This window comes from Clavelina lepadiformis, chromosome 8, assembly GCF_947623445.1.
Source record: "Clavelina lepadiformis chromosome 8, kaClaLepa1.1, whole genome shotgun sequence".
Taxonomy (NCBI): domain Eukaryota; kingdom Metazoa; phylum Chordata; class Ascidiacea; order Aplousobranchia; family Clavelinidae; genus Clavelina; species Clavelina lepadiformis.
In genome coordinates this window covers 3,146,357-3,171,914 of record NC_135247.1, presented here as the reverse complement: position 1 = coordinate 3,171,914, position 25,558 = coordinate 3,146,357, and the positions used below count along the sequence as shown (strand labels likewise).

The window sequence follows — 25,558 nt, the reverse complement described above, 5'->3', positions numbered from 1 at the left end:
GCGATGAATTTCTAAATGATCCGGTTCAGAAGAAATACAGTCGGGCACTTTGGCAGTTTCTCAGATAAGCAAGGGATGATGAACCCAGATTGATTTCATCTCCAACCAGAAAAAGATGATTTCCTGCAAAAAAACGGAATTTTAACGAGCTGTTGGAAGATCAAAGCTTTACTACCAATATGAGAGGAAGATTTTCTCTACTGAAAAATTTGGCTGATGTCCATTACGAAATCCAATAAACAAATATTTACGACTGAGGTTGAGATCCAAATCCCTGTGATTGTTGTCCTCCGAATCCTTGGGACTGTTGTCCTCCGAATCCTTGGGACTGTTGTCCTCCGAATCCTTGGGACTGTTGTCCTCCAAATCCTTGGGATTGTTGTCCTCCGAATGAACCAAAGCCTCCGCCCTGATTGGCAGGGGATCCAAAGCCCCCACCTTGGCCAGTCAGAGCACCGAAACCTCCTCCCCCACCTTGATTAGCGGAGGCACCAAAACCACTTCCAGTGTTTTGGCTTGAAAGCGAACCAAAGCCCCCACTACTCTGTCCTGCAAGGGCTCCAAACGTTGGGGTGCTCGAATTGGCAGCTCTGTCAGACAAGCAGAATGTAAATGAAAATATTACCAAGAAATATCACGTCATAATGTTAAAAATAAACGCATTAACCACTATTAGCATTTACTTAATAGAGATTATTGATAAAACATCTAGAAATGAACAAAATCTTTACGAGCCAAATTCTCCTGAAGACCCAAAACCACCGGAAGCAGTGGATGCTGCCGTCCCAGCTGAACTTCCAAACGCAGCTCCTCCTCCGAATGTAGAGGAAGAAGTCCCAAAACCGCTTCCAAAAGTTGATCCACCACCAAATTGTGCTCCACCTCCGAATGTGGGTTGTGCGCCAAAACTTGGAGGTGATCCAAATACTGCAGCCCCACCAAAACCAGCTGTAAAAATATAACATGATAAAACCAGTTGAAAAGATGTATAAATTATACACAAAATTATAACTTTTTTATTTGCAACGTTTGGGGATCATTTGTCCAGCTACCTCATAGATTCCGAAACTATCAAAACAACAAGAAAGTTTACAACATATCCTTCTGTATTTTCTGATAAAATTGGATTTCTCAAGTCTTTGGCTAGTACCTGCGGCGGGTTTGCTAAAAGCACCAAAACCACCACTGGTTTGTTCTGGTTGTTTTGCTCCGAATGGTCCACTTGTGGTCTGGGTCTGACCGAATGGGGAACCAAATGTGGAGGACCCAGTATTACCAAACAAAGATTTGGTGTCTACAAAAATTAACAACAAAAGTCTGTCAAATAATCAGTAAAACGTTAAGCACCCATGTAACATAGACCATTATCAGTCATCAACAGATACACTATCAGATTAATATGTCAAAATAGCTAATTATAAACATCCATAGTTAGAATAAACACACTAGTCACTAGCGTGTTTTTAGTAAACAGTGTGATTCTACTACAACATAAACAACAAAAAGGTCACACTCTATGAATACTGTTGGATAAACGATTAAACACACTGACCTGTGCTTTGTGCTGTAGAACCCGCAGCAAATGGGTTCGAATTGCCGGCTGATTGTGATGGGGTTGAACCCAAGCCGCTTAGAAACCCACCAGTCGATGCATTAGACACTGGGGTTGACCCAAAGGGTTGTGCACTGGGTGAATTTAAAGGAATAAATTTATCACTTGTAACAGCTTAGCTGCAATTATTTTATTGCATGTATAGTTACACTATCTATGACTACGTTGAACACAACACTTACCCAAATACTGGAGCTGCAGTTGTCTTTGTCTGAAATAGATCTAAAATGGTGGTAGCAAATATTTAACAACTGATAAATAATAATTGACTTGATAATGCCAATAATTATTTTGTATTCCCAATCAATGACAAATCTCTATGAGCAAGCGCAATCTAAATTTCATTTTGGTAAAACTATCGAAAGTACTTGTAGGCTGTGATGTTGTAGAAGTTGTCTGGTTTGAAACAACTGGAGATGGTGCTGCTTGACCAAATCCACCAGAGAACGGACCAGAACTGTTTGCAGAGGCTTGACTTTGACCAAGACCAGAACCTTTAGGAAATCAACAAAATATAGTATTGAGCAGCAAATTCTGTGAAAAGCAAAACGGCTTTTTGGAACAATATATGTAGAATGAATACAAGAGCCAAAACAGCAGAAAACATTTTATTAGTCAAATATTTCTGCTGATACTGCAAATATTTTTAGTGTACTAGAGAACCAAAAATACGGCAAGGTTTATAATGTAGTTCAGTAACTATGATTCGTAGCTCCCAACACTGTGCCCCTATCAAATAATGTATTATTTGAGAAGATCAAAGTATTAGAAAAATTGCACTTCTCTGATACCTGCCGGCGTTGTTGCAGTTGTAAAAGGGCTTGAGGTAACCTGAGCGGATGGGACTCCGAAACCAAAACCACCAGCCGTCGATGTTTGAGTGATAGTTCCAAATCCAAACCCACTTGTGACAGTGGATACAACTGCAGGGACCTGACCTGAACCCATCGAGTCACTCTTTGTTGTAGTTGTAAGGTCAAAGCCAAATCCAGCATTGTTGATTGTTGACACAGTTGTGGTTCCAAACCCGAGAGATTTGGTAGTGGTTGGTAGAGATTTGGTTGTCAAGCCTGACGAGGTGGTAGTGGCACTTAAACTTGTGATAGAAGTAGTAGAGGGAGTGCCGCCAGTAAGACCAAAACCAAACCCGGGTGTTGTTTCCGCACCGAGGCCAAAACCGAAAGTGGTAGCGGTAGTTGATGATGCGGTTGTGGTGGAAACTCCAGGGGCAACAGTGGAATCTTGATTGACTACGCTTGGTTTTTCTATTTCGTCCACTATTGGATGGGCAGGTTTTTCATCTGATTTCAGTGAAAAACTAAACCCAGGAGCTTGGGAAGCAATATCAGTTAAAGTTGCAGGGTTCGTGGCAACACTAGAAGACGGGGTGGATGGCCTGGCTTCAGCTGATGATATTCCGGTTAATTTAAGCTCAGTATTGGAATCGGAAACTTCATCACTTGATGAAAGCTTTTCATTCTCAGCAGCATCAGTCTGGTCAGCTTTTAAATCTTGGGAAACATTTACAACTGATTGCGGACGACTTAATGCAGGTTGCTCTTTTTCACTCTCCGGTGTCTCTGCTTTGTCCTCTAAATGTCAACATCAGAAATAAAATTGTAGAAAAGTTTAATATCGTGAATACCAAGAAAATGCTGAGAAATGCAAAAACGGAAATGTCAAACGAAAAAACTGCGCTTAAATTATGCTATCTTTCCATTCTTTCAAAACTTTATTCATTAAAAACATGGGTTTTAATACCTTCAGCACCAACCACAGTTTCACTGCTGGTCACAACTGCTTCTGTTTGTGGAATCTCAAGTTTCTTGGAACCGATGGAGTGGCCAGCAATAAGGCCAAACAGAGTAGGGGCACTTCTGCTGGGTGACATACCTAACCCACCAAAGCCCTTGGGAAAAAGAAAACATCTTGCCATTTACAACTAAAATTATTAACAAAGCTGTAGCAGCAAACAAACATTGTTCTACAACATAACACATTTTTCGATGTCTTCATCATAACAGCTGAATTTCACACACAGTTTGTTGCTCTCTACCTTCAGTTTGTCATAAGCAAGAGCCTGTGTTACCTTCGTTGTGGAAGGAAGTGAGGCAGTCTGTTGATGTAATGATGTAGAGAAAAGAGGCGGGACAGCACTAGACTGTGAGCTCTGAGAAGAAGGTTGTCCTGAAACAACACAAGAACATTGGAATACAACTTTTGAAAGTAGCTACAATACAATGTGTGAGATTATATGTAAACACTTGATTTAATCAAAGTTTTTGCATAAAATATAACCAGTAAAATAGTAAATATACAAAGATCAAAATACAATATTTAATTGACAAGGCAACAATTCACTAATTACAGCAATAACTAATAAACTAATAAACAACTACACATTAACTCAATAACTACTTTATTTTGTTGTAATTTGTTTCGAAAAAACGAACATAAAATTACTTGGCTTGACAAGAGTGAAAGGAGAGGAAGTTTTTCCAAGAGAGCTGAATCCAAATGACATCCCAGGACTTGCGCTCTGACTAGTTGATATCGTGCCAAGTCCTTGAGATTTCGTTGTTATGGTCTCAGATGTAACGGGCGAATCTTCATAAAACGTTGTACATTTTTTGTGGAAATTTTTATAGTGTATAGATATATTTGTTTTATGGGGTGCACTCAAAATGCAGAAGTGAGCACCGTTTCTGCTACTCGATAAGAAAGCGCACAATCTTTTCACAGTGCCTACTTTTTTTCGCAAAAAGTTATTTATCCTTCTGCGCGTTTTCAAAAAACAATGTTTTTGTATGCTGTAAGGTAGAGCTTATTTCAAGCTGTAAATACATACTTGTTATTATCATAAGTTAAGAAAGTTATGAGATTTTGTTAAAGAAATTTCTTTTGTTTGCTGTTAAACTTTTAGGTGCACGCATCCATTAATAATTAATCTTATACTGTGAGGTGAAACATATCATATAGGTAGATTGTATAGCAACATTACATATTGTTCCAAAGATTGCTTTTGGTCCAGTTGCCTGTGTATTACCTGTGTGACTTTCTCAATATACCAAAATAGCTCATCTTATTACCAGCTAAGACAGAAGCGAACAAAAAGCATTCTATTGCTTTTTCCGAAAAATGAACAAAAAAAAATAGCAGAAAGAATGAAAAAAGAGTTGCTCAAAGCATCACTTCCAATTTGAAAAGGAAGCTTGATTCTCGTGATTGATACTAAAAAAGCAGCATGCTTCTGCCTAGACCAGCCTATCTAGGTTCCCTCTGATCACTTCGATCATCACTATACCCACAGGGTTCTCTAAGTTTACTTGGATTAAACTCTTGGATCTCAAAGACAACCATGATTATTTGGGTCTAGGGGTCTTTTTTGTTCTTGGCATTGTATGTCCCATATTTTGAAGGCACCCTTTTTTAAACAAAACATCGCAACAACAAACATGTTTACAATATTTGACACTTGCAAGTCTTTTCAAAACATAACGCAAAATTCACTTAAAGCAAGCAACAAATTACACCTTTGATGTCAAACTCTGGCTTACCTTCTGCAGTGCTTGGTGTGTTTGAGTTTAACATTGACAAGCTTTGGGTGGGTTTCTGTTCGGTTTCTGCGTGAACAGCGTTGAGCACTTTCTGAACTTCATCAGCCACGCCTTGTGGTACGTCGGCCCTGTAGTGATATTGTACATTATGGTCTTGTTTACTGACTACCACGACTTCCAATAGCCAAATTACCGCATGTCAATTGTCAACAAGAGAATTCAGAAATATATGCATATGTAGCAGAAAGCATTTACTTGGCCTGAAACTTGTGTGAGAAGGGCACAACATTTACAACCTGAGGGTCCTTTAACTCTTTAATGTTTACCACCTACAAACAAAAACACATCATAACTCAGTGAGTGTATCATGATTCTAAAATGCAAATAAGCTATTCCTGCAGAAAAAAATAGTTAAAAGAAAATACACATCACAATAGATTTATACTAAATGTTAGGCCTAAAACAAGACGAAGTGTCTCTTCTCGAAAAAACAACAATACTAATAATTTCTGAAGTTGACCTTTAAACATATGAAATGTAGTGACAGCCACTAGTACTACCAATGTTACCCTTGGTGGATTATTCAGATTTGAAGAAGCCTCCGTTTGGGAATTTACATCAAACTTCGGAATTTGCTTTTTTTGGGCAACAGGAGTTTCTGGACCACCGTAAGTTATGGTTGAAGAACCTTCAATGGATGTTGATTGTGGAAGAGCGATTGAAGTCACACTGGGTTTTTCTGAGTCAAACTTTTTCAGAGGAACTGAAAACGGTGATGGAGTGCCAAATAACATGTTTTGTGTTTTAGCGGTAGTGTTTGACGGAACTTGATCAAATTTTTCACGAACTATGAAACAAAACACATGAATAAATAAACACTTGCATAAAAACTATACAGAACATAGATAGATAAGTAACCACAACTTAATGCATTTATGGTCAGTATAGTAGAAAATAATTAACCTTTCGGTGTGATGTCATAATCGCCATCCAGCCCACCAGAATAAGTTTCATCACCAGGTGGCGCTGGTTGCTCTGAGACCGATAAAACTAAAATAAAACTGTCGATAACTACAACAGCTTTCAATGGGAACAAACTAAGAATTTCACCGCCTATGACGATTATTAGTTAAAATAAGTTATTGTAATTATACCGTCATTTTCACTTTCCGATGAGTAATTTGAGACAGTTGAAAACGAATGTGAAGCTTTGGTAGCAGCAGTGCCCACACTTGGAAACCCAGCACTTGGAGATTGGAGTAAGCTGGGTGATGCTGTTCGAGCATCAGATTGTCTTCGACGGAACGCAGGAGCCACAAACTTTGACTTGCCCTTACCACCTAAAATTAACAAAAATAACAATTTATAAGTAATATTATTTTAGATGATTTAGCAGGCAATTATACACTGTTTACAGAGACAATTAGTAGTTATACCCAAAGCAATAACTTGGTAATAACAGTTTATAACAATTACCACTAAACATTTGGTCTAAATGCTCTAACATACCATTTATGGCAGTTCTACGTTAATCGCAACACACAAACAACAAATTTCTTTATACCAGATGACGAGCGAACAGTTGACTTTCTCGTTGCCAACAAATCAGCAAGTTGTGACGCTTTTTTTGGTGATATACAAGGCATGGCGCCACTCCTTGACGGCGACAATTTGTCCATACCATCACCACTGGCAGTGTTTGGTGATTGTTGGTTGCCAGATTTATTTCGAATCAGAACATTGGCAAGAGTGGGCAAGTCAGCACTGAAATAACAGAAAAATAAAGATGATCACCCCATAATTCAGGCACTTCCTACTAAGAGCTTCCGTTACTAATTATCCGTAATTATTATTACTGCAGCAGCAACTAAGTTGACCAAGTTTGCAAAACACAAAGTAAGTAAGTAATGTATATCTAAGTCAGATGTCAGCAACCCGTGACTCTGGAGCCGCATGAGGCTCTTTCATCTCTGTGCTCTGGCTTCTGTGACTCAGAGCCAGCGAGCTCATTTAGGAAAACCTAATGTGAATAAATAATGGCGTTTTCCAGTCGGATTGGCTGCTGCTAAAATCGAAAATACAAGTCTGTTCTCCTTTCTTTATTGATATAATGAAAGAAGCGAACTAAAGTTTTTACGTGTAACTGTAAAGCATTAGTTTAAATTATATATGCAGCATTAGATTTTTTGTTTTAAGTAGTCAATTAGGTGTTGTGGCTCAGAGTAGGTTTTAGTTTGATGGAAACGAGACCAAATGTCTCTTTCATTGCAAAGGTTGCGGACACGTGATCTAAGTGGTTCCTTCAGCATCAAGCAAACGAGCTTTCACTGCACAAAAAAAACTCAGTAGGAGAATAAATAATGTATTTTTTGTCACCTGTCTCCCGCAGCTTTGCTGGAAGGAGTTCTTATGCTGGGGCTGCCACCTAACTGATATGTGGTGTTCAAAAGTCGCAATCTAATATAAATTTCAAAACATAAGTGATGCTGTTATCTACATGACAAAAAAGGCATTGAAGATTTATTCAACACTGAAAGTTGTGTGTTTAAAACTTTCAAAACTTAACCTGTCAAGCTGTTGACTGAGCAGCATTATTTTCATCTCCTGATCGTGGAGAATTTTTGTTTGTGTGGTGATGGCTTTATGTACACCACTTCGTTCATCCATCTTGTACCAAACAAATACATGTACAGTATACAATATTGAATATAATATTCAAAAATCGTTGCAAAATAAAACAGCATAGAGGAGTATCCATTTGTAAAATCACCAGATACAAAAACTATTTACTTGTTACAGTCTAAAACAAAACAAAAGGTTACAGTATAAAACAAATAAAAGAAGATTTACCTCAATGCGACGTTTTGATTTACGAAGTGGGGTCTGTTTTTGAGAATGAATGTAGTTATGCCATTGTTCATCAAGAACTGCATTTGTGTCCCTTATTGCTTCTTTGACGTACTGATACACATTCCGAATATCCTTAAATTTAAAGCAGCAAAGTAATTTAAAGTGACAGACACATGAAAAATAAGAATTTAGAAAAAGGTTTTTGATTCATTGACAATTAAGTTTTTTAAATATATATCCAACATGTGACATCACTACCTGCTACTCTCTTTTAGTAAATTGTGGCTAAACAAAGGAACAGTGAGAGCTTGACAGTTAAGTTTAAGTGAAACACATTTCTCAAAATCAAGCAACAACCTCTTAAAAAAACGAGCACAAAACAGACAGAAATTGATATAAACATTTCCTTTTCCATTATTAACTTTCAAATACCTTGATTTTTTTCTGATCCGTAATATCAAGTGGTCGAGAGACAAGGGCATCTCTATAGGCAGGATTTTCAATTCTCTTTCGACGCGTTTCAACATTCTGAAGAGCAGCAAACGCCTCAAGTGAAAGATTTCGAACCGACTGGATCTCTCCATGCTGCTCAGAGGTTGTTTTTGTTATTTCTCGTTGAAAGCTGGACATTTCTTTGACACGCTAGACGAGATAAAAATCGTCATGAATGCCAGAGTTGTTATCACTTTCACCTTAGCAAAGACAAGTCTATTATAACTTGCTTACTTGATTTAGTTGAACTTTACTGTTTTCGTCACCCAATGACGTTGCTTCAGCCTTAACGGAAACAGATTCATTTATAAACGCAGCAAGCTCCTGTTCAAAGTCTAGAATTTCGGCGGCAACACTGTCCATCATGTTCCCTGAATCGATAGAGTGCTCTCCTGAAAGATATAGGAAACAAAAATTTGAATTTATTTGTCGCTCGTGATTACAGTTCATTGTATGAGTTGCGTTAATTCTGAAGAAGTATAAGCTTACTTTGCACTTTTTCTGAAGGGTGACGTTCTCTGCTATCTGCTAGTTGTCCAAACTTCGGAACGAAAGCTGAATGGTAGATTAAAAATAATATATAAATCTACCACAACAAACTTTTTAGTAAAAAGTGACAAGTATTTAGGAAAAAATGCAAAAGGTATTTCAACTTTTACAACTAAACATAGTAGAAATAAATACATTTTTTACTCCGGGTGGAATTGTTTGACACTGTACTGGTTCTTGATTCTGGACGAGCGGCCTCTTCGACCAGTTTTGATGGAAGTCGCTTCATATTTCCTGGCACGCCAATCACCGGTTCCGACGGCCTGAAACATGTGAAAACATGTTTCGTGCGAGAACTGGTGTCTCATGTAGTTACAATAGCCGGGTTTTGTTTCTGATAGGCAGTTACATATACATTGGTCCAGCAAACAAGAGTAGAAAAAAACTTACACTTTAGACTGCACACAATCAATAAATAAAGAAATGCTTAAAAAGACATGTTACCACATTTTGCTACCAATAGCAACACTGGTAGTTTTTCCAAGCACAGGTTTGCTAGAAACAGGTTTGGTTTGAACAGTAGTGGGTGGAATAGATGCTTGCGTAATAGGTAAGTTGACTGTTTGTGGTTGACTCGAGCTGATAGGAAATGGGGGTGGTGCAGCAACATTTTGCTAAGAATGGCAAATGATTGAAACAACTGGAGTAGTTTCAAGAAGCATTAGTATATTAGTGCAAGCATTTTTAATAAATTTGAGTATTAATGCATTACAAGACAAAAAACTATTTAGTGTCACACATGCTGCAATAACAATTATTAATTCAACAAATAATCTTGATATTCCAGTTAAGCAGTTTAAGATTCACCAGACTGAACAGCGATGAATCAGAAATAGACACAAATGGACAGCAGTTATTTAAATAAATTTGTACCTTCTCTTTCAAAGGGCTGGGCATTGCAAGCTTTGTTGATTGTGGAGTTGCCATCTGAGAAAAAGTAAGGGCTTTAGGTGCGAAACTCGGTGGTGGTGTAGCAGATAATCTTGCCCCTGGACCACCTTGCAATGGTGTCATAAACTGAAACACAATTCAATTCAAAACCAATGAATAAAACAATAGACGCTGGGTAAGGTGGTAAATCGGTAATAATACAGTAATCAACATTGCCATGGTTGATAAAGATAGCAATTAGGTTTAATACTTGAAAACTCTCGCCCATTTTTAGTTCACTCTTTAACTTTGGTGTACTGGTGGCCACAAGGAGTGATGGTTTGCTTGTTAACTTGGGTTTTCCGCCAAGAATCGATGAAGCGGAAGCACTAGAGTCCACACTTCCCAACTGTAAAGTTTTCGTTGCAATAAACTTAGGGGTTAGCAGTTCACATGAAGTATTGTAACTAGCACAAGTATAATAAACATTAAGCATAGATTTAGCAAAAAGTCATAGCACACTTACAATGCTGGTCACAGCAGTCCTTTCACCATCTGGTGACAGTGTTTTCGGTTCAAATACAAGTTTTGGGTAATCATCTTCCGATAGCAAATTGATCATATGGAACATGCTAAGTTGGCCATCACATGACAGCATGGCAAACACAGGCATGGGCCCACATTCTCTGGTATCATCTAGAAAAACAATTAACAAATTACAATATAACTTAACTTACGTTTAAACAATAATGAACCAAAATAATAGATGCTTTACACCAGTAAGTCGATTAGGTGGTTATCGGGAATAGGTTGCAAGCGTGAGTTGGTAAGAAATTGCAAAATCGATCCCATCCTGGTAAAATTTAGCCACTGTGGCTTTATAACAATTTGGGTCTTATGATTGTCCATCATGCAACTCGTAACTCTCAACATTTCATTAAATATCTGCTATATCTAACCAGCTTTAAAGTGAGGGGCAATCACAAAAGCAAGTTGGCCTTAAATCAAAGAGTAGTTGCCAGTAAGCATACTGGTAGTACCAACTTGTTTTTGAACTTGCCCTTCACAGCACAAAAAAACTAAAAAGGATAAAGCAATGCAATAAGTACGGCATATGATACATAGTATACCTATAACAATGCGATCTTTTGCTGTCAGTATAACATCAACACCAAGTGGTGAGGGTTCGTCTTGTCCCTCCTCCAAAGGTAACTGCGCTCTACAAGAATCATCGAGGTTCCAAATCTCCCATAGTTCCTTTAAAATCGCACATTTTAAAAGTTGAAATTTGTATAAAGCTTCATTTGTAGATAGCAGCAGCTTTGTTACAAGGCGGATGATGTTCAGCTTGCATTTTCGGTATTACTTCCAGAAAGTTTTATACTATTTTATCATAAGCTATATATATGGATAGAAGTAAAAACAGGTGAAAATTTTTTCGCATGTTTTTATCGGGTGTTTGAACAACTTTGCTCAGTTACTCACTGCTTGTTTGTTCTTTGCAATTACAGCAGTTTCTGAGGCAATGGAAGAACTTAAGACAAACATATTCCACTTGCCAAGATATGACATAAAAAAACGATTTCGTTGAGTGCCTGGTACACCTAAAAAGAAAATTAACAACTTTTGAAATCAACTTTGACAAAATCCCTATAGTAAACCAATGGGAATGAATATAAAAAGTAATAAATCAACTAAAATCTGGCGATATTCAATTAACAATGTTTCACAATCTACCAGAAGTATTCTACTACATCCATTCACCAAACATAGTTTACCGTAACATGGGTCTTCATAGTTTCTAAATGACGGTGTCTTTGTCTGATCTTTAGCAGGAGGAAGACTCGCAATGAAAATACTTGCTTGGGCCTCCTCTGCGTCTTCACCAATCAGGACATAACTTAACGCAATTTGTAACGTAGAGAGCCAGAGAATGTCCTCAACTTTGACCTGGCCCTCAATTGCATCAAACACAGGAATGGTGCGTCGAATTTCAAGTGTCTAACACGAAATGTATCATAAAAATCTGTTGGACATTGCCACATTTAACAACATCTCAGAAACAATGATTTTTAAAACACATTTATGTTATATACGTTGATTATGTAATCATGCTAGGATAGATACATATAGATTTGAGGAAGACTGCACTTACTGGAGTGAACTGTTGCATTGATCCATCTGCCTTTCCAATCATAACTTGCTTTCCTCGTGGACTCCAACACACTGTAAAAATACAACAAAATTGTCATATACATTTTTACATAAATAGAGATACTTGTTAAAGTAAAACATCAATATCATCATCATCATCAAATGTAAAACATCAGTGCATCAGGACTAAATACAGCTTAATGAAAACAAACATATGTGAAAAATAATAATCAACCAAATACTGCAAATAGACAGCCATGGAAAAAAGGAGTAAACACCATTCTAATAGTTTCGGCAATATGAATTAAGAATTGAAAATAAAATTGACCTGCGCAAGCTCCGAAATCATCTCCTTTTTGTCCGATTTCCTTCACGCTGTCTGTTACTGACAGCATATGAAAGGAACCAGAGGACAAACAACTGAAAGCATTAAAAATAGGTAAAAACATCAAAGTCTTGCATTTAGTTACTATTATATATATATATATATATATATACAGTACCAGTGTTTCTTATAGTTAGTATATATAAAGTATCTCTTTAAAACAGCCAGATTACACAATAGTCCTTATTTCATTTAGAGTATAGAGTATATATATCTGTTATTAACAACAAATAACTGGTAAATATCGCTCTTACATTGCTAAATAATGCGCAATGTCCTGTGAAGGATTCCAGTGAAGGGATACAACTGACACGGTGCTGGATTTGCTCAGTGGAAAAACCACAAACGGTGTCTTAGCTGGCTTGGCCTGCAATAAATATTGTGATGCAATAACCAAAAAAATGATAAATGATGACAAAAAATAATAAAAAACTGATTCATTAAATAATGGCAATCATCACTAGATAAAAAATAATTTTCAAAATTTAAAACATGGCAGGTTACTATTTTAAATATGAGAGGTAATAACAAAAAAAACATACACTATTAATCAAATTCCTTGTATCAAAAAAAAGTATCTGAAGGCCCTTTTCACCCAGGCCGCAAACAGCAAGTGTAAGGTTATCTGAGCTAATTGCTATCCAGTGAGGAGGGGCTTTTAGTGGGACATCAACCAATGCTTTAAGTTGAGAACTTCCAGTACCACTTGAGAGTCCAAACAAACTTTTGTCACTGTAAACCTGTCAAATGTATGATACATCATAGTTTATTAATAATAAATATTAAGCTTCTTGACAGGTGTACCATGTCTTTACGCAGAGCTGCAAACAGTTGCAGGTTAGTTAGGTGTGGTTTTCAAAACTTACAGATACCTTAACAATTAGAGATGGAACAATTCCAAAGTTATTTTATAGATTTTGATACAAACGAAAGAAATGCAAATCCAATTCTTGAGAGTTAAAAAAATAAAAATCTGTTCATAGATAAGGTGGTTGCAATGCATTTCTTTTTTATTTTTTGCATTGACTAATTTAAATCGAGGTTATAGACAGAATCGATGCACATTTTGGTTTTCAAAATGCAATTTCAGTTTGTGATCGAGAAACCAACAGACTGAGTTGAATTGCAAACTTATCCATTTATAAAAAAAAAACATTTCAAGAAATAATAAGCCTTTCACAAAATCTTTCAATATCGATTCCTAGATAATGCTCCATTTTGTTGGTTCTCAGTACTGATTAATTGTTCCATATAAAATAATTTTGTGCTATAGTTTCCAGATTAATTAAGATGCTGTTACATGCTGATCATTCTGTTCACTGTTAGTGTTATCCCAATCTATTTTTATATTTATAACTTTGTTCCTATGATAGCTTTAACATGGGTACCCGCTGACCAGTGCAAGTTATATAAGACATCAATCACACATGTGTTAAGTTGCCATAGAATCCAGAATGAACGGTTTTGCAGAAAAATTGAAAGCTAGAACCTGAAACATAAGCCAGCGAAATATACCATAACATACCTTAAATCCGGTTGAATACCCCACAAAAATCAATCCATAAATATTTCCCACAGCAAGCAAGTTATTCCTGAGTTTTTTGCTGCAATCATCTTGTTTTCCATTTAAAGTAACATTTGCAAACTCTCGAAAAGCAAACTCTGTTGGCTGAGAAAGATCATAAACATTCTTAATTAACAACACAATGAATGGTCATACTACAATGAATTCATTTTGTTTTTCAACATAATTTTGGAGGCCAAAAATTGTGCTGATGCTTACGGTCGAACAAATGAGCAACAATGATAATAATTGAACCAAGGCACGTTTCTAAAATACATAATTCAATATTTAAACATGTGTAACCCACCAATTTTTGAGCTTCAGGAGGAAACGTTTCATCATCTTCTTCGGCCATAAGTGGTTTGTTTTTATATTTATGGTAACAAAAATAGCTCTATGCTTTTGTTAGGAGTTATTTACAGTCTGACAGTTTCAAAATTCGCTGAAGTGTATATGATCTGGCAGTAGCACTACCACAGGCAATAAAAGAAAATTAGTAGGATTATTAAATTATATAATCAATCAATCATCAATCATTTTAATTTTTGTCATAAGCACAATGGGGATAAAAAATCAAGTCAGTTGTTATTAGCATAGCTAATAAATGAGAAAAAGTGCCAAGTCAAAAAGGCTTAAAATGAGCCCAAAAATATTTCAGGTAATAACTGCTGGTAACAACTCTGAATGGAAAGTTTGCATTTTAGCACAAGGAGATGTACACTGAATAAATTAGGGATTATGTTTTCCCCCACAACAGTATTAAAACTCTAATTAATCACTATCCGTTGCAACTGATTCTTTTTTAAAACAAATTGTGCCAACTCGAAAACCTTTGGCTTCGTCCTGCTTATCCGTACCAATGCCTCGGTCTGTATTTCATGGCAGGATTTTCAGTAACTCAAGTGTGCAGGCGTGCTTGCAACGGTTAGCCAAGTGTGCATCTGTTCAATCTTTCTTCAGTTCATATTCAGGCTAAAACTTGTAATTTTGTGAATTGTAAAATCTATAAATTTGTCTGTTCTAACATAACACCTTACCAAAATATCCTGTGGGCCTGATGAGTTTGATGAATTCCCATCGAAATTAGAAAGCAGAATGATAAACAAAAGTGCTATTGGTCAATAGTAACATGTAGTTTTGCAATAGCGCCCTGCTGCTGCTTGCTGAATTTATGCAAAGCATTGTGGTGCCTCGCTTTACTAGGTGCCGCAAACGCAAAGTCGTAGTTTACAGTTAGGTCGCCATTTATTGAAGTGCACAAAAAGTTTGCTTGAAATTTATCTCGGCTGCGCAGCTGCCACGAAATACAGACCGGCCATTGTCACTGACTCATCGTTAAGTTACAAATGTCAAACTGTCAAGAGATAATGCTATAGGGCAGGGGTGGCCAGTCCTGCTTCATGCTCGAGCCGCATAAAAACAAATTCCAGTTTTAAAAGAGCCACAACACAAAACAATAAAAAACACGAATTTATTCACTTACAACGAAGTGTAGCTATTGATAAACATTAGTGCTGCGTGGTGATACTATGAGTCTCCACCTGGGCTTCACCAACTCTTTTTGCAATTATTAGTATAACCGTAACCAAGACTTAAAACTAGGTCAGCCCTGACGTACAGCTTCAATTTGACAGTTTACTTAACTACAGTGTACACTGTACAAGTTAGCACACTTCTGTACAATAATGTACTTTTTGGAGTGTAATTTGATTATTACTAACATTGTTACTACGTGTGATAGAACGCATTGTTTCATAATCTGATACAACTCGTCTAGACCGGGAAAACGCATGTCTAATTCAACAACGCTAAATCATTAAAGAGCCGCAATCAAAGGCTCAAAGAGCCGCAGTTTGGCCACCCCAGCACCCCTGCTATAGGGAATTTCATTGCTCTCGCCATCATTGTTGGCGTGTTTTTTGTGACACGATTTTGTGTGGCCATGCCAGAAAGGCCGAAGTTGATACTTACGCCAGTAACGTAACGATATTTGCCCCTTTGCCGTATTGGAGATGCGTATCATACAAATTTTTCATACAGGCAACTCTTCAACAAGCATGGTCAAACTCATTGGCTTAATTGTAAAATCAATGGTCTTCACTGAAGCTCAAAGGCTAACCAAAATGTTTTTAAAAAATACCATCCCTGAATAAATCGGGTCTAGTATGCATAGCAACACAAAACAAAGATTACGTCACATAACCATAAACCATTTCTGTTTCTTCACCGACAGACTGAGCACAAGCAAAGTGGCGCTTACACTCAATTACAAACGTCGCCAAGCACTGTGTTTTTTTCTTGAATAACTTCACAACCTTCACCGCCTATTTTGTTATCATAAACATCGAACTAGCGACTCATTTCTAGCAATAACAATTTAGCTGGTGAATATATTTTAAGCTATCATTCCACATCACTATCCACCAAAGCGATGTTTGATGTGAGACAGCCCAATCCCGGAAAATAACCGTACGAATGCGCTTGTGGTGCCCATGTGAATATCAAAGCAACAATGGCCAAAAATACAACGACGGTTGTGTGGAGTTCAGTCAAGTATGTAACGAGAGATTCGCACAGACGCCGTTTTCAGTATCAACGAAAAATGATATTGTTAAATTTGTAGTATTGTAGCGATATCAAAACATAAACCTGTTTTAAACCAAAGTTCACTGTACAAAGGAAAGATACCTTGTTCTTCCGTACTCGTTAAAGTTTGCATCACCATGAGTTCCAATCACACCCTTCCATCACGTACCTTTAACAGTTCCCACATGTGCATTAAATAGAAGAGCGTATTCATCAATTAGTCGACTCGGTAAGACAGCTGGGCTTGCCGCATTTAAAATGCGAGGCCAATGCTCGTGTGAGGTTTGCCACCTTGTCCGTTAGTTAGCGGTAGGACATTAAGTTTATTTGCAAAAAAACTGTGTTTTTTCTTTATTTTACAGTTTGCACTTCGAGTCTGTCGTCTTTAACAGAAGTAGGAATACAGACGCTCTTTGAAACGTCTCACCACATCAAGTTATACCCGTGCTTCGGCACATGTTATTTGCCAATAAGCTTATAATAATACCAAGTTAGCCGCAGTCGTGGATCAGTAATAGCTCAACAATATAGGTATAGCGAAATGTCTTTCGTTGTGTTATATTCAAACCACTCCGCTACTGAGTCCATGAAAATACCATACCACACCCTTTGACGCTACTTTTTGCACGGCAATCTTAAGGTCATCCACAAAGTCGTGCTGGATTAGGAAAGCATTGGAATATGCGCACAGCAGACAACTTCAGTAACCGGCGCTCGTTAAGTTTTACGTCATAGAAAAACTTTTCTTAGTCTGAGGATAAATGTTCCAATACGCTCGAATGCGTTTTTGTTAACTGTCGCGACGTCACGAAAGATGTAGTATGATTGACTTTTTTGTGTGTGTCTATTCAAGGCTGTTATTCTTGGAAAACTTAAGTTTGATTCCTTATACTTCGTATATCTCTCTTGGTTGCGCCACGAAAAGGCAGTAATTTTGAATCCTAAGAGGTGTTTTGAGCTCAAGGTTTAAACACGTTGGGAGAGGGCCAGGTTTCGGAGATCAATTTTAAACTAAACTAGTTCAAAACAGGCTGCACACGTCAATGACTCAAGAAAAACTTTCTAACACTAGCTTATATATGGAGGGGGCCATCATTGGTAGTGTGACAAACCGTCATATAACTTACTTCTTATGACTGTCATATAGGCCTATTAAAATTCTATTTATGTCACAAATATTCTAATTACGCATTTAAAGAGGCCTAGTCAATTAGAGCAAGAAATGATGCAAATTTTAGCAAATTAATCCCCAGGCAAGCTGCTTTTTTTAAAGAAACGGAAATTTTTATGCATTTTACGCCATACTAGACCTGGTAAATTCAAAATGTTTTGAGGAAGCCGGTCCCGCACCACTTTAAGATAAACTGATACGTCTCTTGGACTTTTGGTCGACTGGAAAATGTTTACACGGACGCCGTTGGCTTTGACTTCATTTATGCACAGAAGTCTTCTATTAATTCTGAGTTGTAGGTTATGCGACTTTGAAGTTGAATCGTACATTGATGGAGTTGCCTGTTGGTTGAGTTTTCTGTGAGTTGAATCGTCCGTGGGTCGGGTTGTCCTGGGTTGAGCTGTCCGAGGTTGAACCATCCGACCACCTTCAGAATAGCGCATGGGCCGCGGAGATTTGAGAGCTCTAGGAGTCTAGGTTATAAACTTGTAAGTCTCCTTTATGCGGATTTGTAACGGTTATCGCGACTCTTATCGATTCTGTTAACAATCATATATCGATATCATCAAGACTCAAGAGTAACGATATTTCATTGCTTCAGAACACATATTAATCGATTTCAACTTTTTCTTGTTTTTACCTTGGTGAATATTTTCCGAAACACGAGCCCGTGCGTATACTAACTTAAGTCAAATGACAAACACAGTAATACTTTATTCATAAGCAGGGGATATACGTCGCAGAAAGCATGCAAATAGCAACTTGAGTAATGTATAAATTGGCAACAGAACTTTGAAAATCATCCATTAGCAATATCGAAAAGATTCCATCTACAGGTACACTTATAACAAAATCACGTTAACTGACGTGAACAATATAGATTTCGTTGGTGTTTTTATTTGGATTTTCCCTGAGCAGCAACGGCTTCCATCGCTTTTTTGACAGTTTCAGGGTCGCCAAGGAATTGCATTGAAACAACCGGCTTCATGTTTTCATCCAGCTCATAGTAAAAGGGGATGCCAGTGGGAAGGTTGAGCGCCATTATTTCATCTTCGCTTTTGTTGTCCAAGTACTTGACGATTCCGCGAAGACTGTTGCCATGAGCGGAGATGATGATTCGTTTGCCTTGTTTTATATTGGGCACAATTTCTTCATTCCAAAACGGCAAAGCTCGTTTGATTGTAAGCTCAAGGCTTTCAAACTTAGGCATATCTTCCGGGCTCACATCCTTGTAACGTTCGTCTTCCATAATGGTTTGGTAATACTGGTGGTCGCTCTCCATAGCCGGTGGGGGAGTGGCAAAACTTCTTCGCCAGGTGTGGACCTGGGCGTCGCCGTATTTTTGAGCAGTTTCTGCCTTGTTAAGTCCGGTCAGACCACCGTAGTGGCGTTCGTTTAGTCGCCAGCTTTGTTTCGTTGGAAGGTCTTTCTGATCCAGCGCATCCAGAACGTAGTCAAGCGTGACAGTGGCACGCTTCAAAACAGAAGTGTAAGCCATGTCAAACTGATAACCGGCCTCTTTCAGAGCCACTCCAGCCGACTTTGCTTCTTCCACACCTTTCTCGCTAAGGTCTGCATCGAACCAGCCACAGAACTTATTTAACTTGTTCCATTCACTTTCGCCATGGCGAATCATAATAATTTTATAGGTGGTCATTTTGTTGTAATTTGACACCTACTTTGTAAAACAAACGCTGAAATAAAGCAGTGAAGTTACATATGTAAGTTTCGTAGACTTTATTGCTGTTTAAAACTTATCTAGCACTGCTGTATTTGCTTTTGGTGTTTCAGGCAGGCGATTTCTTGTCAGTAAACGTTACGTAAAATTTGTTTATCCCTGCTTGCCTTTGCGGTTAGTGACGAACAGAATGATCAACTATGCAACCTAAGAAGCTTCAAGAACGTCGATCGGCGCCAAACACATTGAAGTGACCTTGCGCGCAGAGGGTTCCCACTACCTTCCCACGTAGTTATTAAGGCTGCGATAAGCGTTTGGAAGGAAGCGACGAAAAACAAGACAGCTGCTCTGTTTGATACAAAACATGACTTTCGGGATTCTGTCAGACGATACGGTAAAAGTTAATTACTGTAATTGCGTTCTGACTTCTAAAATGTTTTGAGCAATGTACGTAGAAATCTTAGCTACTGAAGAACTCGTCAAACTACCACAAATATAAACCACGCAATGAATGTTTACTGTAGACCTCACAAACAGTTTACTCCATAACTGTCACGTACGCAAACCGCTTTCGCTACGCATGACTTAATACAGGCTGTACGTTTTTAACCTCATATCCAAAGGATTAGTTTTTCTATTTGAGTGACGAGCGTACTACGTGTACAATCCAATGAAAATATCAAATCAACTAAGTTTCGTTAACAAGTTTAAAAACATGTTCGCATTCACAAACAATTTGGGATTATAGAACTTGTAGGGCCTAGGCTAACCTACCACTCTACCAGCACTTACGCAACTATGGTACAGCAACAATAGCATGCCTGTTACAAACTTAGTAAAACACTTTCTTAATGTATGCATAGTAGCTGGTGCTTGAATGTGTTCTACTTTTTCGCAGTTGCTTAAATTCTAACATCAACAATTCCAGTTCAGCAAACTTCAGACTAATGCGGTCTATTCAACTTACAACGTAACCCAATGTATCGAACGATGATCGAACAAATGAAACCCTTGATGACGTCATTAAGAACATAAAAATACTAAATTTTTAGGTGACGCAGAACCACCTTGCCAAACAACCATAGTTGATTTTGATGCTTACGTAAAATGAAAGTATTAGTTTTTAGATTATAACTAGTTATTCAAAAATATTCTTGTTTTATTTCTTAAATATTTCAGTATAGCAAAAAGCTTAAAGTGATCTTTTTAAAAAAACAAACTGAAATAACTTTAATTATTTAATTTTTGGAAATTTGTATTCAAAGACAGAAGTAACTTAAAAATAAATTTTAAATTGAAAAGTTATGTTAAAAGAAATTGTTTTATAACTTTCTTCAATTACTTTTTATTTTTGCTAGCTGAAAAACACTTTACAAAGTAAATCAAACAAAATAAAGAGATTGTGGCGTGTGCCACCAACAAGTTTCGGAAGTGGTGGCTCTTTGGCTAATGAGCGCCAAATTTGTTTTGTTTGATTTGGTTTCCAGGCTGCTGGTCAAACAAACTCAGAGTTAGGGTCCTAGCCGAGGTAATGGCTAATGGCCAGCCTATGTAATTTTAAATGATCAATGTCTGAACGATGTGTATTAAACTTTTCAACATTCATATTAGATTAGATACTTTATGGTCCTTTAGCTTTTTGATATGATATGGCCTCAGTAGCCTGGCGGCCTTTCTGCCTTTATTGTGATCATTCACTGGGCCTTTTACCCCTTCCCTATTCCGCTTCAATTCAGAAGATAGGCAAACTATGTAAACTTAATTAAAAGAAAAATATTGGAAGGCATCACGCTTTTAGTGTGACATTAGGCTTCTAAAACTTGAGTGCATATAGGCCTATACACTCAATGGTATACTTCTTGTTTGACTGTTATACAACGAAGATAGCACAATCTTTTTCGCTCCCCACAGTCAATGGCGAAAAACAAACGATGCAATTTTAAGTTTGCTTTCTTGTGAGAGCTGCGCTTTTGGGTTGTTTCTTGGAAATGCCTCATGAACAGTTATTGCATTAATTCTCTGTATGATATGTTACAGTTTCTTTTTTCGTTAATTCATCCACATTGCAACTTGATTTTTAAGTTATTTTTAAAAAGTTTAATTCAAAATTGCTTTATACAATAAACTGCTGAAATAGACTACTTTTTGTATAAGCAGCGTCTATTTCATCGGTTGCGGGTTACTGAATTTAAAAGCTACTTCGGTAAACGGTGGCCGGTAAAGTAGACTCTTATTTTACCAGCCGCTGTTTTCAGAAGTAGGAAAGTACAAATACGGTAAACGACAATTAGGCTAGTCTGTGAATTGAAATGTATGCTAATTTTCAATTTAAAATGATAGGGTAGGGTAGCCAATTTGCGAATAACTTCATATAACGCAAAGTAAAACGTAAATAAAACAAGTTCTACTGATCACACAGCCATAATTTTTATATCATTAGAAGCGTATTTTCATTCCTTACATTACACTTTAAAACCGTAAATTTTTAATAAATATCTTTCAGGTGGTAGCAAAAATTGCACCAGCAAATTTTGCGCCATTGTGCGAAAATTGCGCCAGTTTGCGAATGGAAGAAACATGAATTTCACACTTATTCGAGCAAGTTTACTGTATTCCGATTGGTTAATTTTAATTAAATAGACATCAAATATTCATTCTAGCTTAAAACCCTGACGATTATTTGCCATAAAAATGGCATTTTTCGAAAATAAACCTATAGTAAGTTACATATGTTTCGAACAGAAACCATAACCTTTATTCTTTTTTAGATTTGTACCCCGATTCTAAGCAAATGCGTTTTCTAATCGTATCGTTAATTTTTGACATTGACTGTAGGGTTGGAAAATAAAGGTGCTATTCTTGTTAAACTCTTAGACCGTGCCCAAACATGTACCGATAAATATTTAAAACATAGGACTATACGGTATACCGCATACACCAAAGTATTAAGACCAGTTTAAAATAAAAAGAACCAAATACCAAGAAATCGGAGAAATCAGAAGTAGCGAATCGTTTTATTTACGGCTAACGAAAATCGGAAACTTAAGATAAAGGAACATACCAATCCACAACCGTCTTTCAATGTTTAACATCCACGTGCAATCAGAGGCATTGTATTTGTATAAAATGTGTTTTTTTTTAAAAGACTTCAACCAAAATAGCAAAATCCTTTGCAACGAATGATTTTAAATATCACGCTTGAACGGAATCACAATATGGAAAGCAAAGAACTTCAAAATAACAACAGTAAGAATGGCAACCAGAGTTAAAATTCAAATTGTCATCTGAAACTAGCATTCAGATATGCCTTCACTCACAGTTATGACAGAGGTAAGTGAGCTGTTCGACGTCATGTTGGGTGAGATTGGGATCCAAGTGGGTACATTTAACGTGATACCAGCGATCGCAATTATCGCATTCTACCCACCTGGATTCGTCTTTTCCCCCTGAAAACTGCACACAACATTCTGTATAAATATCCTCGGAGATAGTCATCGATCTTTCGTTCGGAGATTGCTTCTTACCTATTCTTTTTTTGTTCTTTCTCTGTGTCTTGGAAAGTCTCAAAATCTTTCTTTCATCCTTTTTTTTCTGTTTTTCACGAATATTAGCTTTTTTTTATTAGCATCCTTTTTTGACGTAATTGGAGCACTTGGGGAAGACGTCAACACATCATTGCAAATGTCGGAGGAGAAAGCCGCCTCCGATCGGTCATTGGAAGTAACGCGTTGCATGTGTTTGTCACTAAAAATAACTGGCTGTACATTGTCATCTGGAGTTGATGTCTGAATTGCAGTGATAGAAGTTATTGGGTCCTCAGACCCTAAAGAAAATCCTTGTGAAGGAATCGTCTGGAAGTAATCAACAGCATTTTCGTCTATCGGCCATATACCACAAGCTTTGAAAGATTGTTTGATTTTCGCGGGCTGTGAACTTTTTTGCAACGCTGTGGTAAGTACTTTACCAAAAGTGAATTTTGTCACAGGTGCTTTCGTGTTCCTCACAAAAGTTAAGCAAGCTGATCTCCATTTGGCTTTTTAAGCTTTATCAAGTGGTTGCAATACGTGAGACGTATGTGGGGGCAAGCTAAAAAGTACAACTTTGTGATCTCTGCAGAGGACGATAGTTCTAAAATCCTGTTTGGTAAGGTGGCCAGGCATCCTTCACAGATACCAAAGAAACGTCTTGAAATTTTCAAGTACCTTAGAAGAACTTTTATTGAAAAATGTCAAAGCAAAAATTTACAGAGCAATGTGACGCACCTACAGTCCTACACCCATTCACTGAAACTAACCACGTGTGACTCAAACGATTTTACAGTTCTGTGAAATTACATTCGCATATTGGCTACTGCATCAAAGTTGGACCAACGTAGAAAAAGTGATTAAAAAAGAAACTTAAAGATGAAAGAGCTCCACAAAAATTTAAAGAGAGTTAGAAGAGGAACTGCTGCGCAAGTGTGCGAAAAAAGGGCTCTCTAGCTCCTATTATTCGCAAAAAATTAAAAGATTTGTACAGGGAGCAATTTCTTGCCTCAGCAAGAAATTTAGCTTTTTTTGAGTACGGTGTGTTTCTCTATATAAAAAACAAGGATAATTTGTAGGTAGAAACTTGAAAATTTGTATGTTAACAGAGAAGGGCGTTAAAATGTGGCACACGAAATTTTAGTCCAAAATGTACAAAACTTAAAATTTGATTAGCGATTTTTGGCAAAATTTCGCTTACTGGCTACTTTCGCATATTGGCTAGCCTACCCTATATTAATTCTTTCAAAGTGTAAATTAACCTAAATCTAATTAACCCTTTGACCCAAACAATTACTTCTCATGATTAAATTACTAAGCCATACGAAATAAACACTAATTTTAAACTTAAAATCAGATTTTTTTTCCAAAGTCTAAATGAATCCAAAATTAATCCCCTTCAACCCATACTCTCACCTCTCATGACTAAATTAAATCAAAAATAAATTTGGACAAAAAGATAGCAAAATTCAAAGTATAGCAAATTAAGTCAAAGTATAGCAAAATTCAAAACCAAGACCTCCAGAATTCAAGCCCCGTCGTTAACGACTACCCCACCACATTGCTTTCTCCTCCCTACGTCTAAGACACAAGAGTGATAAACTTATCAGCAAAAATCTGCCGGTCACCGTGTTGTGATTCAACAACTTCGGTAAACTGTCACCGGTACAATATTCACTTCGTTATGCCTAAAGTTTGGTTTTTTGATACAAAAGCAATTCTTTTAATTAAAAAAGTAGAATTTTGTGTTTGCTAAAATCAGGCTTTTTTCAGAGCAATATTTACATTTTTTGTGTCAAGTTCTACTCTCAATGAATCTGGCAACACTCGATAGTGGAAAGTGTGGCACCTGCGCACATGTGGTTTATCAACATGCATGCTGAACTTTTCTATGTTGATGTCGGTTTTTCACAAGCATTTTGTGCAAAGAACAAAGTAGGCTGATTCCTCCAAGTCTTAATTTGTGCCTGTTTTATTCCACTAGACCCATGTCTGTAGGTGCGTATGTTTTTATATGCTCAATATTTTGCAGTGTTGCCATTTATGTTGGAACAGTTTTTCACGCAGAAAAATGAAAACTAGAAGCATATCAAACAAGCGCAAACACTTGTAATGAAATACCGAGCAGCATTAGGCTAAAATAACTTAGCATCATTTGCTTGCACAACAACACAATGCATATGGTTTTAAGTGTTGGAACGTTTGCGTTTGGCGTGCATAGTTTATGTGGGTGTGACATAACGGCATTTTTGTGTCATTAAATTTTCAGTTGGCACATAAGCTTGAATTAATCTACAATATAACTTTGGAGCCTAACATGACACACTTTGCAAATATAATAACTTTTATCCTAATTCTTAAGAATAAGTAGCAGTTTTGCCTGCAATTAGCAATGTTACTTGACATTTAGCGACTGGGGCAGGTAATGGCAAAATTACACTGGATAAATCCCAGCCCGAAGTAGTTTATATATAGTTACTGGTAATTATTTCTGTTGTAAATTAAATATAACGGCCTTATTGAAAAAATATTCGTTATATGCAACCGGGATTTATTTTTCAGAACT

The 25,558-nt window shown here is 37.1% G+C and overlaps 2 protein-coding genes across 4 annotated transcripts; both read right to left on the bottom strand.

Annotated features, from left to right (window-relative positions):
* Window positions 1–7: 7 nt before the first annotated feature.
* LOC143468316 (uncharacterized) lies at window positions 8–14,496 on the bottom strand. 3 transcript variants are annotated; one of them, XM_076965446.1, is made up of 37 exons: window positions 14,341–14,496; window positions 13,995–14,138; window positions 13,012–13,209; window positions 12,724–12,836; window positions 12,413–12,504; window positions 12,086–12,156; window positions 11,709–11,931; window positions 11,416–11,534; window positions 11,061–11,187; window positions 10,457–10,626; window positions 10,202–10,339; window positions 9,934–10,077; window positions 9,505–9,674; window positions 9,196–9,323; window positions 9,001–9,066; window positions 8,746–8,903; window positions 8,452–8,661; window positions 8,020–8,151; window positions 7,736–7,836; window positions 7,546–7,626; window positions 6,734–6,933; window positions 6,324–6,509; window positions 6,133–6,219; window positions 5,739–6,016; window positions 5,425–5,498; window positions 5,170–5,297; window positions 4,076–4,219; window positions 3,669–3,799; window positions 3,374–3,521; window positions 2,404–3,204; window positions 1,981–2,106; window positions 1,795–1,834; window positions 1,553–1,686; window positions 1,151–1,294; window positions 732–948; window positions 252–590; window positions 8–123 (listed from the first exon to the last, which is right to left on the bottom strand). In XM_076965446.1, the coding sequence occupies exons 1-37, from the start codon at window positions 14,386–14,388 to the stop codon at window positions 96–98; spliced, it is 5,838 nt and encodes a 1,945-aa protein (XP_076821561.1). In that variant the 5' UTR covers window positions 14,389–14,496; the 3' UTR covers window positions 8–95. The 3 variants fall into 3 exon arrangements, with proteins under 3 accessions (XP_076821561.1, XP_076821564.1, XP_076821562.1); XM_076965449.1 differs by having other exon boundaries at window positions 3,702–3,799; XM_076965447.1 differs by having other exon boundaries at window positions 6,133–6,204.
* A 3,988-nt stretch (window positions 14,497–18,484) lies between these two features.
* LOC143469617 (phosphoglycerate mutase 1-like) lies at window positions 18,485–19,518 on the bottom strand. The gene has a single exon (XM_076967370.1). It carries the CDS (start codon window positions 19,445–19,447, stop codon window positions 18,686–18,688), a length of 762 nt encoding a protein of 253 aa, XP_076823485.1. The 5' UTR covers window positions 19,448–19,518; the 3' UTR covers window positions 18,485–18,685.
* Between the last annotated feature and the right edge of the window lie 6,040 nt (window positions 19,519–25,558).

What these genes read in the sequence shown, in the direction of transcription:
- LOC143469617 (XM_076967370.1), bottom strand. Translation starts at nt 19,447, where the DNA reads ATGACCACCTATAAAATTATTATGATTCGCCATGGCGAAAGTGAATGG.
- LOC143468316 (XM_076965446.1), bottom strand. Translation starts at nt 14,388, where the DNA reads ATGGCCGAAGAAGATGATGAAACGTTTCCTCCTGAAGCTCAAAAATTG. An exon ending in AACTGCAACAACGCCGGCAG is followed by an intron (nt 2,107 to 2,403) that starts GTATCAGAGAAG and finishes GATTTCCTAAAG; the next exon opens with GTTCTGGTCTTGGTCAAAGT. An exon ending in TCTTCAGGAGAATTTGGCTC is followed by an intron (nt 591 to 731) that starts GTAAAGATTTTG and finishes CTTGTCTGACAG; the next exon opens with AGCTGCCAATTCGAGCACCC.